This window comes from Nycticebus coucang, chromosome 6, assembly GCF_027406575.1.
Source record: "Nycticebus coucang isolate mNycCou1 chromosome 6, mNycCou1.pri, whole genome shotgun sequence".
NCBI lineage: Eukaryota > Metazoa > Chordata > Mammalia > Primates > Lorisidae > Nycticebus > Nycticebus coucang.
This window is the reverse complement of record NC_069785.1, coordinates 101,691,602-101,704,898: the sequence shown is the minus strand read 5'-3', so window position 1 is coordinate 101,704,898 and position 13,297 is coordinate 101,691,602. Positions and strand designations below refer to the sequence as shown.

The 13,297-nt window shown below is 37.3% G+C and overlaps 1 protein-coding gene across 4 annotated transcripts in view; it reads right to left on the bottom strand.

Moving 5' to 3' along the window:
• Window positions 1–5,607: 5,607 nt before the first annotated feature.
• ADAMTSL3 (ADAMTS like 3) overlaps window positions 5,608–13,297 on the bottom strand; it is a 406,539-nt gene continuing 398,849 nt past the window's right edge. For 3 of the 4 annotated variants that reach the window (XM_053593612.1, XM_053593614.1, XM_053593615.1), the window contains 2 exons: window positions 8,528–8,742; window positions 5,608–7,839 (listed from right to left, as the gene is read on the bottom strand). In XM_053593612.1, the coding sequence (XP_053449587.1) occupies window positions 7,733–7,839; window positions 8,528–8,742 (322 nt within the window). In that variant the 3' untranslated portion in view covers window positions 5,608–7,732. Of the gene's footprint in view, window positions 7,840–8,510; window positions 8,743–13,297 lie in introns of all 4 variants that reach the window. The other variant, XM_053593613.1, reaches the window with a different exon arrangement.

The window sequence follows — 13,297 nt, the reverse complement described above, 5'->3', positions numbered from 1 at the left end:
ATCAGGTACATTCACAGTGTTTTGCCAGGTGTGGTGGTATGTGCTTGCAGTCCCAGCTACTACTCAGGAGGCTGAGGCAGGAAGATTACTTGAGGCTGAGAGTTTGAGGCTGCTGTGTGCTATTCTCATGCCTGTGAACAGCCACTGCATTCCTTGGCCATATGATGAGACTGCCCCCATAAAAAAAGAAAAAGAAAGAGAAAAAAAACACAGAAGATGGGAAAAGACTAGAAGTCAAAAATAGAAGCAAAGAACAAGTACAACAAATAGAAAACAGTAATAAATCATGGGAAATATTAATGATGTCATATGAATAGTCAATTTGAATATCAATGGTCAATCCCCAATGACATTCAACTACAATGCCAATTAAAAGAACAGAAATTTTCAGAGTGGGTGAAAAATGTTATCCAAGTACATGTAATCTATGAGAAACCCATTTTTTTTCCTTAAAACAATGCCTGGCTATATTTATTTATTTATTTTTATACATTAATGCATTTATAGGGTACAATGTGCTGATTTCATATACAATTTGGAATGCTTACATCACACTAGTTAATCCCTCACCTCATTTACTTAATTATTGTGTTAAGACATTTATACTCTATACTTAAAAGATCTGACATATACCCTTGCAATATGCACCATAGGTGTGGTCCCACCATTCACCCTCCCTCCCCCCTTTCCATCCCCCACTTTCCTCCTGGAACATTGTTGTGATCTATCTTCATATAAAAGTGTGAGTGATTGTAAATTGGTTTCATGAGAAACCCATTTTAAATATAAAGACACATATATAAAGACATAGAGATTAAAAGTGAATGGATGGAGAAAAATATACCATGCTAATACTTGTCAAAAGAAAACAGGAATAGCTATTTAATTTCATACACAGCAAACTTCAAAGCAAGGAAAGTCAACAGGGATAAATGCAGAAGACTTAACGATAATGTGTATGAGCCTAAAAACGGAGCATCAAACTATATGAGGTAACTGATGAAAAACAGAAGAATCCATTATTGGAGTTAGAGACTTCAACACCTCTATCAGAAATGGACAGACCCAGTAATCAGAAAATCAGTAAGGACATAATTGCACTCATCAACACCATCAATCAGCTGGAAATAATCAAGCTGTATAGACAACTTTATCCAATAATAGGAAATCATACATTTTTCTCAAGCTCACATGGAAAAGCCACATTCTGGGCCATAAGACATACCTTAAGGAATTTAAAAGAATAGAAATCATACAATGTCTGCTCTCAGACCACAATGGAATTCAACTAGAAATCAATAACAGAAAGATAACTGGAAAATCCTGAAATATGTGGACATGTTAAGCAACACATTTTTAAATACTGCAGAAATCAAAAAAAAATATCTTGAGAGAAATTTAAAATTATTTTGCACTAAATGAAAATGAAAACACAATTAAAAAATTTGTAGAATGCGGGCTTGGCACCTGTAGCTCAGCGGCTAGGGCACCAGCCACATGCACGGGAGCTGGTGGTTCGAACGCACCCCAGGCCTTGCCAGGCAACAATGATAACTACAATAAAAATAAAATAGCCTGGCATTGTGGCGGGCACCTGTAGTCCCAGCTATTTGGGAGGCTGAGGCAAGAGAACTGCTTAAGCCCAAGAGTTAGAGGTTGCTGTGAGCTGTGACACCACAGTACTCTACCTCAAAAAATTCCTCAAAAAAAATTTTTTTGTAGGATGCAGCAAAAACAGTGCTAGGGGAAATTTATAGCATTCAGTACATATATTAAAAAATAAAAAATATCTTAGATCAATATTCTAAGTTTACACCTGAGGGAAGTAGAAAAAGGACAAATTAAATCCAAAGCAAGGCAAAGAAAATAATTAAAATTAGGACAGGAATCATTGCTTTTAGTTAAAAGCAGGGAATCAATAGAGAAAAGTAATGAAATCTGAAATCAGCAATATTTTCTTAAAAAGATCAATCAACTTGATAAGTCTTTACCAAGGCTAAGAATAAAGAGAATGGACATGAGTTACTAATATCAGAAACAAAATAAGGGACATCACAAAAAATCCTATGTACATTAAACGGATAATAAAGCAATGCTATGAACATGTGTACACATTTAATAACCTAGATGAAACAGATCAATCTCTTGACACAATCTGCCAAACTCACACAAAATGAAATAGGCAATCTGAATAGACCTATATCTAATAAAGAAATTGAGGCTGGGCATGGCAGCTCAAGCCTATAATCTTAGCACTCTGGAAAGCTGAAGTGGGAGGATAACTTGAGTTCAGGAGTTGGAAATCAGCCTCAACAAGAATGAGACCTACTCTCCTAAAAAGAATAATAATAATAAAATTAGCTGGGCATGGTGGTGCATACCTGTAGTCCCAGCTACTCAACAGGCTAAGGCAGAAGGATCACTTGAGCCCTGGAATTGGAGGTTGCAGTGAGTTATGATGATACCACTGCACTCTAGCCAGGGTGACAGACTATTCTCCATAGTCTCGTTCAGGTGACAGAAGCAGAGGTGATATTTCCTAACTCATTCTATGAGGCCAGCAACACTCTGATACAAAAACCAGGAAAAGAAAACGACAGACTAATATCTCTTGTGAACATATAAGCAAAAATCCTCAGCAAAATATTAGGAAATTGAATCCAACAATTTATCAAAAAAATTATATGCCATGACTACATGGGATTTATCCCTGCTATATAAGGCTGGTTCAACACTCAAAAATCAAGTATGTAATCCATTACATCAATAGATTTTTAAAAATCACATAATTATATTGATAGATGCAGAAAAAGCATTTTATAAAATCTAACATTGATTCATGATAAAAGCTCTCAGTAAGCTAGAAATAGAGGACCTTCCTCAATTTGATAAAGAATATCTATTTAAAAAAAAAACTATAGTTAACACCATATTTAATGGTGAGAAACTCAAAGCTTTCCCACTAAGGTCAGAAACAAAGCAGGATGTTCTCTCTCATCGCTCATTTTCAACATTATACTGGAAGTCCTAGCTAATACAAGACGACAAGAAAGAGGGGAAAGACATCCAGTAATAAAACTATCTTTGTTTGCCATGGCATGATTGTATATGTAAAAAATCCAGAAGAATCAACAAACTCCTGAACTAATAAGCAATTATAGCAAGGTTGCATGCAAGATTAAGATATAAAAGTCAACAACTTTCCTGTATACCAGCAATGAACAATTGGAATGTCACATTAGCACCTCCCAAAATGAATACTTACATAACAATCTAACAAAGTATGTACAAAATCTACAGGAAGAGAGTTACAAAACTCTATTGAAGAAAATCAGTGAAGAACTAAGTAAGTGGAGAGAAAGTCCATGTTGGTAAACAGGAAGATTCAATATTATCAAGATGTTAGTTCCTTCCAACTTCATAGATTCAATGCAATCCTATTCAAAATCTTAGCAAGTTATTTTGTGGGTATTGACAAGCTGATTTTAAAATTTATATGGAGAGGCAAAAGACCCAGAATAGCCAGCACAATATTGAAGGAGAAGAACCAGGTTGGAAGATTGACACTACCCTCAAGACTTACTAAAACTACAGTATTCAAAACAGAGTGGTATTGGCAAAAGAACTGACAATAGACCCATGAAATACAATAGAGACTCAGAAATAGATATACATGAATATAATCAGCTGATCTTTGCAAAGGGAGCAAAAGCAGCACAATGGAGCACAGATAGCCTTTTCAATAAACAGCACTGAAACAACTGGACATCCACATGCAAGAAAAAGATCAATTAAGACACAGACTTTCCACCCTTCACAACAATTAATTAAAATTGGATCAAAGACTTAATTGTAAAATATAAAATTATGAAACTCCTAGAAGATGATGTAGGAAAAAATCTAGGTGACCATAGGTATGGTGATGATTTTTATCTTTTATTTATTCATTTCCTCTGAATCAACAGAGGTCTTTTATTGCATCATTAAAATATTGTAAATAGGTTTTAGCAATAATCTGGCATCCTGTTTCTGTAGCTGGACAACTCTTAAGTCTTATTCATCAGCCTTGTGAACTTTTCCTTTTTCAGAAACACAGACACCATCAAAAAATTTTTTGATATCCTCATTTTTAACTGTTGTTGCTTGCTGAATCAAAGCCGCTGAGTTTGAAACAATCTCAATGTTATTTCCTTCAAAGATAAATATCTGGGCTTGAGATACGAAACAAGCAACACTTAGCTTCTTCCAAACCTAATGGATGTGTTTTTCACCCAGGAAAGTTCAGATTTCAACAAGAGACCTGTTGTCTTAGATAATGACATTGGTGGGGAAATGAGCACACACAAACCTCATCTTGCAGCGAAGGACATATCTGATAAAGGACTGTTATCTAAATACCATAAAGAATTCTTAAAATTCAACAATCGGAAGAAAAACTAACAAATGGATCAAAGATTTTAATAGTAACAAGCAGGCAGCCAAGGTGACAATACCAAAGACATATAACTGGCAAGTAAGCATATGAAGAGATATTCCGCATTATATGTCATCAGGGAAATACAAATTAAAACAAGAAGATATCATCATACAACTACTAGAATGGCCAAAATCCAGAATACTGATATGCTAAATATTGGCAAGATTGTGAAGAAACAGGGACTCTCCTTCATTGCTGATGGATGCAAATGCAAATTATACAGCCACTTTGGAAGACAGTTTGGCAGTTTCTTACAAAACTAAACATTTACCATATGATCCAGCAGTCATGCTCCAACATTTACCCAAAGGAACCCGAAATTTACATCCACATGGAAGTTTATAGCAGCTTGATTCATGATTGCAAAAATTTGGAAGCAACAAAAAAGGATCTTCAGTAGGTAAATGGATAAATAAACTAAGGTACATCCTGATAAGGGAATAGTATTCATTGATAAATAGTAATGAGCTATAAAAATATGAAAAGACATGTAGGAACCTTAAATACTTATTACTAAGTCAAAGAAACCAATCTGAAAAGACTACATGCCATATGAGTCTAGAGGTATGACATTGTAGAAAAAGTAAAACTATGGAGACAGTAAAAAGATCAGTAGTTACCAGAGGGTTGGCGGGGGTAATGGGCAGGATGAAAAGTCAGAGCAAGCAAGATTTTTAGGTGGTGAAAATACTCTATGTGATACTATAATGATGGACACAGGTCATTATACATTTGTTCAAACTGATATGTCTGGACTTTGGGTGATAATGATGCATCAGTGTAGGTCCACTGATCATAACAAATGTCTCACTCTGGTAGGAGGCACCAATAATGTGGGAGGCTGTGCACGTGTTGGGACAGGAGGTACATGGGAAATCTCTGTATCTTCTCATCAATTTTGTTGTGAAACGAAACTGCCTTACAAAAACACTCTTTTTGAAACAGCTGTTCGTACCTCTTGCTCTCCCAACTACCATCTGCTTCTATACTTGTTTCAGGCTATTTGTTTGGGACTTATTTCCTCTTCTGCTCTGACATGTTAAGAAATATGATCCACAAGATGTAAATGAGGGTGTGGGAATTAGGGTGAATCTCTGTGTGATCTGCTCTGAATCTTGTAATTTACACTACAAAGGAAAGTCCAAGGTGGCATTGAACCCCATTGGGGTTGCTCCTAAAGTAACAAGCAGGCAGCCAAGGTGACGATACCCAAGGATACAAAAAATATAACACAAATAAGTGCCTACATTTATAAGGATGCCACTGAATAATAAAAGTAAATTTATTTCTGAATTACTTAAGAATCATGAAAGAGAAACATTAACTTTCGTGTTATAAAAACAGTAGTAAAATACAGTACACCAGAATGCCATTTGAATGACAATGATAAAAGTATAACAGCCAATGAAAAATAGTAACCTTTAATTTTAAATACAAAGGTGAAGCAATTTAATAAGAAATTTTGTTAATAAGAAAAATATATGTCCCATGTCTTTATTATTACATACTGTACAAAATAAAATATTGCACCTTTAATTCATATCATAAATATATACAAAGAGTAATTTACAAATGATCTTTCTTTTAATTTAATAACCAACAATCAAATGTGATTGACCATTAACAACTCATGGGCTGGTGTATCCTCTTCACCTTCTTCTATCATCCCCAGCCACCAAACCCCCCTACATACAGTAGTGCTCATCCCAGTGTCAGTGAGGACAAACCTGGTGCCCAGAATATTGTAGAGGAACTCAGCAGGCTTGTCCACAGACAAAGCCAAAGCCACAATGCACGGTTCACTTATACTGACCAGGGACCAGGTCCAGCACAACCTGCTGCAGATAACTCTGTGGCCAACAAGGCTGTAGGCAGCATGTGTGCAGGCAGCTGGGACACAGAATAAAGAAGTATGACCAGTTATTTTGGGTTGTGTGTCATCTAAAGTCATCACTAGGATATAAGAGAAAGAGCCCCATAACCAAATCAGCTCTACAACTGACAATTTAATGCCAGCCTGAATCTACTTCAGCAACAACATTTACTCCGAACTTAACTTTCACCCTGACACTGTCACTAACACCAGCATTGGCCCCAATCTAAAACCAACTCAATCCTGACCTCAATTGGCCCTGTCCCTAACCCCTAAAGCCAACTCTAGCTTAACCCTAACTTAACTCCTTTTCTCACCTAACCCAGTTCTAGCTCTAATCCTAAAACTAAAACTAATCTTTGCCTTTTTCTCTAAATCCTAAACCAAATCCTAACTCTAACCTGAACAGTGTAACTTCTAGCCTAACCTAATTCACTTTGGATTTGCTGAAAAATTGCTCAAATTAAAACATTTATTTACTATAAACAATTCTTTTTAACTATCACATTTCTTATTTAGATTACTTTCTTATAAATTTTCCAAAATAAAAATCCTCAGGATATTATTCTATGCATAAATTAGGTCTAATAAGGCTTTGGTATTTCTGCTTGTGTGCAACAGAATAGTGCTTTAAAACAGATTCATTCACAGTTCTTTAAAAAAGCTTTGAATATATGTGTTCTTCGAAATCAGTAGAAAAGGGTAACTTTCCCTCTTCTTTGACTTCCAAGATGTCTCACTTGGTCACAGATTTCTGTAGTTGTGAAATTGGCAGTGATATCTACTGTGTGTTTTCTTCCATGAGAGCTCTAAGGGCAAGGACAAGATGCCATCCTCCATGAATCTGTGGTCAGTCAGTGCCACAAGCCTGTCCAGAGAGACTGTCTCTTTGTCACAGACTAAACTTAAGGATCTAACATCTTAACTGGCCAGAGCTTCTAAAATGTAAATACCTTAAAACCTATAGAAACTCTACAACTTGAAAAGTCATCAGTTGCTGTGCTTCCCAGGTTTTCAGGCTGTACCACTCTGAGCTAATCCACAAATCACAGGAAAGAGGCAGCACATGATGGTGCCCTGTGATCTTGGGGATTTCCTGGTTAGACAGACTTGATGAGGTCCCATGTGCAATGACAGGTATGTTATGGTATTTTTGTTAATCCTGGAATGCAACAATTTTAAAAATTGGAATTAAAAATTGACCATAAGAAAATTTCACTTTACAAAATTTTAACAGTGGTGTTTTTGTATCAACCCCTCTTTGATCATAGAATCTAGAGTCTTTTAAGAAATACATATATATTCTGAACCAGCGACATGGGGAGAAGAGCTTTGATATTTTCCTTTTATCTTCACAGCAGCATCATGACCCCTCCAGAGGTTTATCCTTTTCGACACGACTGACAGCACCTTTGTCTGTAGAGGGGCAGCGAACACAGATTAAGGCGCTTCACAGACATGCAGTAGTGTGTTGTATCTGTGCAATCTCCTGCCAAAAAGAAAAAAATCCATGGCTCACAGCTCATTAGAGTTCCTCTATACTAAAAAGTCACTTGAGTTTATGAAAACACATACATTGAGATCACAGAATGAAGTAAAGAAATGTGCCTTGGGTTGAGGCCACTGCTTTGCCTTAAGAGTCAGAGGTGCATTGGACCCTTCCCAGCTCAGCCAAGTGGCCTGTGCCTGCCCTCTGGGGACCTTCCTGCCCCATTGGCCCATCTCCCTCTCTCAGTGCTCAGATCAGCAATGTTTAACTTTTGCAGGGTCAGGTACCCTTTGGAAGACTTAGGAAAGTGATGGACCTGCTCCCTGAAATTCATCTCTACATAACTTTCAGGACACTTCCATACCTGCACAAGCCCATTCATGGACTCTGTCTTAGCAGATGAGACTACCAGACAGAAGAGAAGTGTGGGAAGAGAAGGGGAAGGCAACCCATGATGCCAGCACCCTACTAATTTAACTATATCTTTTCTAGAGAACACAGTTGTACCCACACAAAGAAGCAAATCCCCTAATGTCCCAAGCTACCGCATCCATTCTGAATGGCCCTTCAGAAGGGACCCTGATGAGGCAGGCACCATTAGGGTCTGATGTGGCAAGGATGCCACCACATCCAGCCTTCCATCATCAAGGCCTCTAGAGCAGTGGTGATACCTGAGAGGGGTACATACTATCACAGGAAGGCCCCAGACAGTGCCGCCAGGAAGCTGGTTTCTTTTTCTGCACACAGTGTCTCTCAGCCACAGGCATGCAGCTCCTTGTGTGCAGACAGTCAACTTTTCGAGACTGGAAACCCCTGCCACAGGCTGCTGTACAGGGCCTCCAGGGGCCCGCACGCCAACAAATATCGCAGGTCTCTGACGTGCAGTTCCTCTGTAAGGTGGGCCTGAAAGGAAATAAAATGGATCATAGGAGAGGCAAAGTGTCACTTTTTGTGAGGACTAAGCCTTTTACCTATTACACATTCCAAATACTAAAGGTTTGACAATTTTTAGGACCCTAATCATCACTGATTTGCACAGTTCATGTTTGGCTAAGCAAAGTAGTGGTCCAATCAGGATAGAACTAATTGAATTACTTCATAATATAGGCAACTTTCAAGCCATTGAGAATAACCCTATAGTCCATGAAAGTTAGCCCCAGATGTATTAGGAAGGTTCTGGAAACTGTCACAGATGCATGATTGGCAAAGAAGGGAGAAGACTTATTTTAGAAAAATTTAATCCAATAAATATTTATTTAAGAATTTTCAGGTGTCAGGTACATGAGTGTGAGAAAGTAGAAATGGGTGAAATATAACCCTAGTGCAAAAAAAATTTCAAAAATATATGGTAAGAATCAACCAGTGACCAATTTCATACAGTATGAGGCAGGCTGAAGTCACTGCCACTGAGAGAAGGGCCAATAGTGAGAGCTCACACTCAAAGGGCACATGAGGAAAATCAAGGGGAAGGTGCAGGTTGCATTATGCAAATGTATCCTGGCCACTGGGAAAGGCTTTGGTGTATTATAAGACATCATGGTCTCAGACTCTTCTGTCTAAAACCAAGATATCCCCCTCTTCTATGCCATACCGTCTAGAAGGACAGTGAGGACATTCCTCACTGCCTGGGACTGATGGTCCCTGCTTAGATAGGCTCTGATGAGGAAAGTGTGGCAAGCCAACCAGGTGTCTCCATGGATTCCCAAAGTCAAGACAAAGCACACACAGCAAAAGATATGCTCTGATCAGTTTAGGCAAGGAAGGGAATTATTTACTATAATGGCCTATAATAAGCACTTGAAACATATTCTGTAACAAGTATGAATTTGTATGTGAGCAATCTAGTCTGCTAAAACAGGTGCTCTTACATTTATATTTAGGGCACATCAAGACTTGTAGTCAGGAACTATCAAAGACCATTTGGGAAGAAGAATCTCTCTGATGGTTTTGTTCTTTAAAATAGAGCATAAAAGTAATAACCTCTAAATTTTGAAAAGATATTTGAAGGACAGAGTTACCTTAGTGGATCCACTTCGGAGTATCTGTCCTTGTTTTCTAGGGAAGGGCTTCTGGAAGATATATTCTTATTGCATGAAAATACATCCCTAGCCCCAAAGAGGAATTGAAGAGGTCCCTCACTTAAGAGGGTTCAATAATTGTCTTTCTCTTAGGAATTTGATGGTCATGGGAATAAGACACCTCAACCTGAAGTTGGGAGCAGTAGTGGCCACGTTCTGCCACACGGGCCAGAGAGATAGGAAAGGAAAGCAAGTTTTCAGAAAGAGCAAAGAATGAAGCAGAAACCCACAGAGCCACAGAGGTGAGGAGAGAGAAGGGAGAACCAGTGACTCCCACTCTTGGTTCTAGTCCTTCCCGACATCTGACTGCATTCTCCCTTTGGATTCTATGAGACATTTTAATAATATTGTTAAAACTTCCTATTTAAGGTTTTTTATGGGGAAGAAAGTAAATGTATAAAATAATAAATGTAGGGGATTTATGATTAATGTTGGCTCTGAACTTTTGAAAACTTAGTTAACAAAATTTTGGATCAATAGAAAGAAAAGCTGTGGGTTTGCTGTAGATGCCCTCTATTAGTTTAATAAATGTCCCTTCTATACCAATTTTCTTCAGTGTTCTGATCATGAAGAGATGCTGGATATTATCAAAAGCTTTCTCTGCATCATTTGAAACAATCATATGGTCCTTATTTTTTAGTTTGTTTATGCTGAATTACATTTATAGATTTACGTATATTGAACCAGCCTTGAGACCCTGGGATAAATCCCACTTGGTTGTGGTGTATAATTTTTTTGATGTGTTGTTGGATTCTGTTAGGATCTTATTGAGTATTTTAGCATCAACATTCATTAGTGATATTGGTCTATAATTTTCTTTTCTTGTTGGGTCTTTCCCTGGTTTGGGGATCAAGGTGATGTTTGCTAGAATGTAGAATGTGTTGGGTAATATTCCTTCTTTTTCTATATTTTGGAAGAAGTTTAGTAATATAGGTACTAGTTCTTCCTTAAAGCTTTGGTAGAATTCTGACGTAAAGCCATCTGGTCCTGGGCTTTTCTTTTTAGGGAGATTTTGTATAGTTGATGCTATTTCAGAACTTGATATAGGCCTGTTCAACATTTCTACTCATTCTGGCTAAGTCTTGGTAGGTGGCGTACTTCCAGGTATTGGTCGATTTCTTTCAGATTTTCATATTTCTGAGAGTAGAGTTTCTTGTAGCATTCATTAAGGATTTTTTGAATTTCTGTGGGGTCTTTGTTATTTCATCATTACCATTTCTGAGTGATGAAATTAGAGATTTTACTCTTTTTTTCCTGGTTAGGTTGGCCAAAGGTTTATCTATTTTGATCTTTTAAAAAAACCAACTTTTGGATTTATTGATCTGTTGTATAATTCTTTTGTTTACAATTTCATTTAATTCTGCTCTGATTTTGCTTATTTCTTTTCTTCTGCTGGGGTTGGGGTTGGAGTGTTCTTCCTTCTCCAGGTGCTTGAGATGTCCCATTAAGTTATTAACTTCTTCACTTTCTGTTTTCTTGAGGAAGGCTTGCAGTGCTATAAATTTCCCTCTTAGGACTGCCTTTGCAGTCATCCCAGAGGTTCTGGTAATTCGTATCTTGATTGTTGTTTTGTTCCAAAAAGTTGGTGATTTCCTTCTTAATCTTGTCTATAACCCATCTATCCTTCAGCATAAGGTTGTTTAGCTTCCATGTTTTTGTATGGGTATGCAGGTTCCTCTTGTCATTAAGTTCAACTTTTATTCCATGATGGTCTGAGAAGACGCAAGGAATAATTTCTTTTTTTTTTTTTAAATTTGCTGAGGTTAGATTTGTGGCCTAGGATGTGGTCAATTTTGGAGTATGTTCCGTGGGCTGATGAGAAGAATGTGTGTTCAGTTTTGTTGGGATGAAATGTTCTGTAGATGTTAAGTCCAGATGTTGAATGGTTGAGTTTAAATCTAAAATTTCTTTGCTTAGCTTCTTTTTGGAGGATCTATCCAGCACTGCTAAAGGGGTGTTAAAATCTCCAACTACTGTGGAACTGGAAGAAATCAAGTTGCTCATGTCTGTTAGAGTTTCTCTTATAAATTGAGGTGCGTTCTGGTTGGGTGCATTAATAATTGAAATCTCATCATATTGAGTATTACCTTTAACAAATATGAAGTGTCCATCCTTATCCTTCCTTATTTAGGTTGGTTTAAAGCCTATTGTATCTGCGAATAGGATTGCAATGCCTGCTTTTTTCTGCTTTCCATTTGCCTAGACTATAGATGACCATCCCTTACCTTCAGTCTATATTTGTCTTTTAATGTCTTTTAATGCGATTCTTGTATGCAGCAGATATCTGGCTTGTGTTTTTGTATCCAGTCAGCCAACCTGTGTCTCTTTAGAGGAGAATTTAAACCATTCACATTAATTGAGAATATTGATAAGCCTTTGGAGAGTCCGGTGGACATTTTTAATCATTTTGCAACTGTGGAAGTTGGAATTTGATCAAAATTTTCTGGGTGGGTTTACTTTTATGGTGGAGGATTATGCTGGTCTTTATGGAGGATAGGTCAGAGAATATCCTGGAGAGCTGGTTTAGTTATGGCAAATTTCTTCAACATGTGAATGTCATTGAAGTACTTAATTTCTCCATCATCAATGAAACTCAGTTTAGCTGGGTAGAGGATCCTGGGTTGAAAGTTATTTTGTTTTAGGAGATTAAAAGTCAATGACCATCCTCTTCTAGCTTGAAAGGTTTCAGCAGAGAAATCTGCAGATATTCTAATATTCTTGCCCTTGTAGGTGATGGTTTTCCTTCGTCTGGCTGCTTTTAGAATTTTCTCCTTCATATTAACTTTAGTGAAATTGATTATGATGTGTCTGGGGGATGTCTTATTTGGGTTGAGTCGTGCTATAGCAAACCCACAGCCAATATCGTATTGAATGGAGTTAAATTGAAATCATTTCCACTTAAGATCAGGAACCAGGCAAGGTTGCCTATTGTCTCCATTGCTCTTTAACATTAAATGGAAGTTTTAGCCATTTCAATTAGGGAAGAAAAGGCGATCAAGTGTATCCACATAGGGTCAGAAGAGATCAAACTTTCACTCTTCGCAGATGATATGATGGTATACCTGGAAAACACTAGGGATTCTACTACAAAACTTTTAGAAGTGGTCAAGGAGTACAGCAATGTCTCAGGCTACAAAATCAACTCATAAATCTGTAGCCTTTATCTATACCAACAATAACCAAGCCGAAAAAACAGTCAAGAACTCTATTCCTTTCACAGTAGTGCCAAAGAAGATGAAATATTTGGGAGTATGCCTAACAAAGGACGTGAAATATCTTTACAAAGAGAACTATGAAACTTTAAGAAAAGAAATAGCTGAAGATCTTAACAAATGGAAAAACATACCATGCTCATGGCTGGGAAGAATCAACATTGTTAA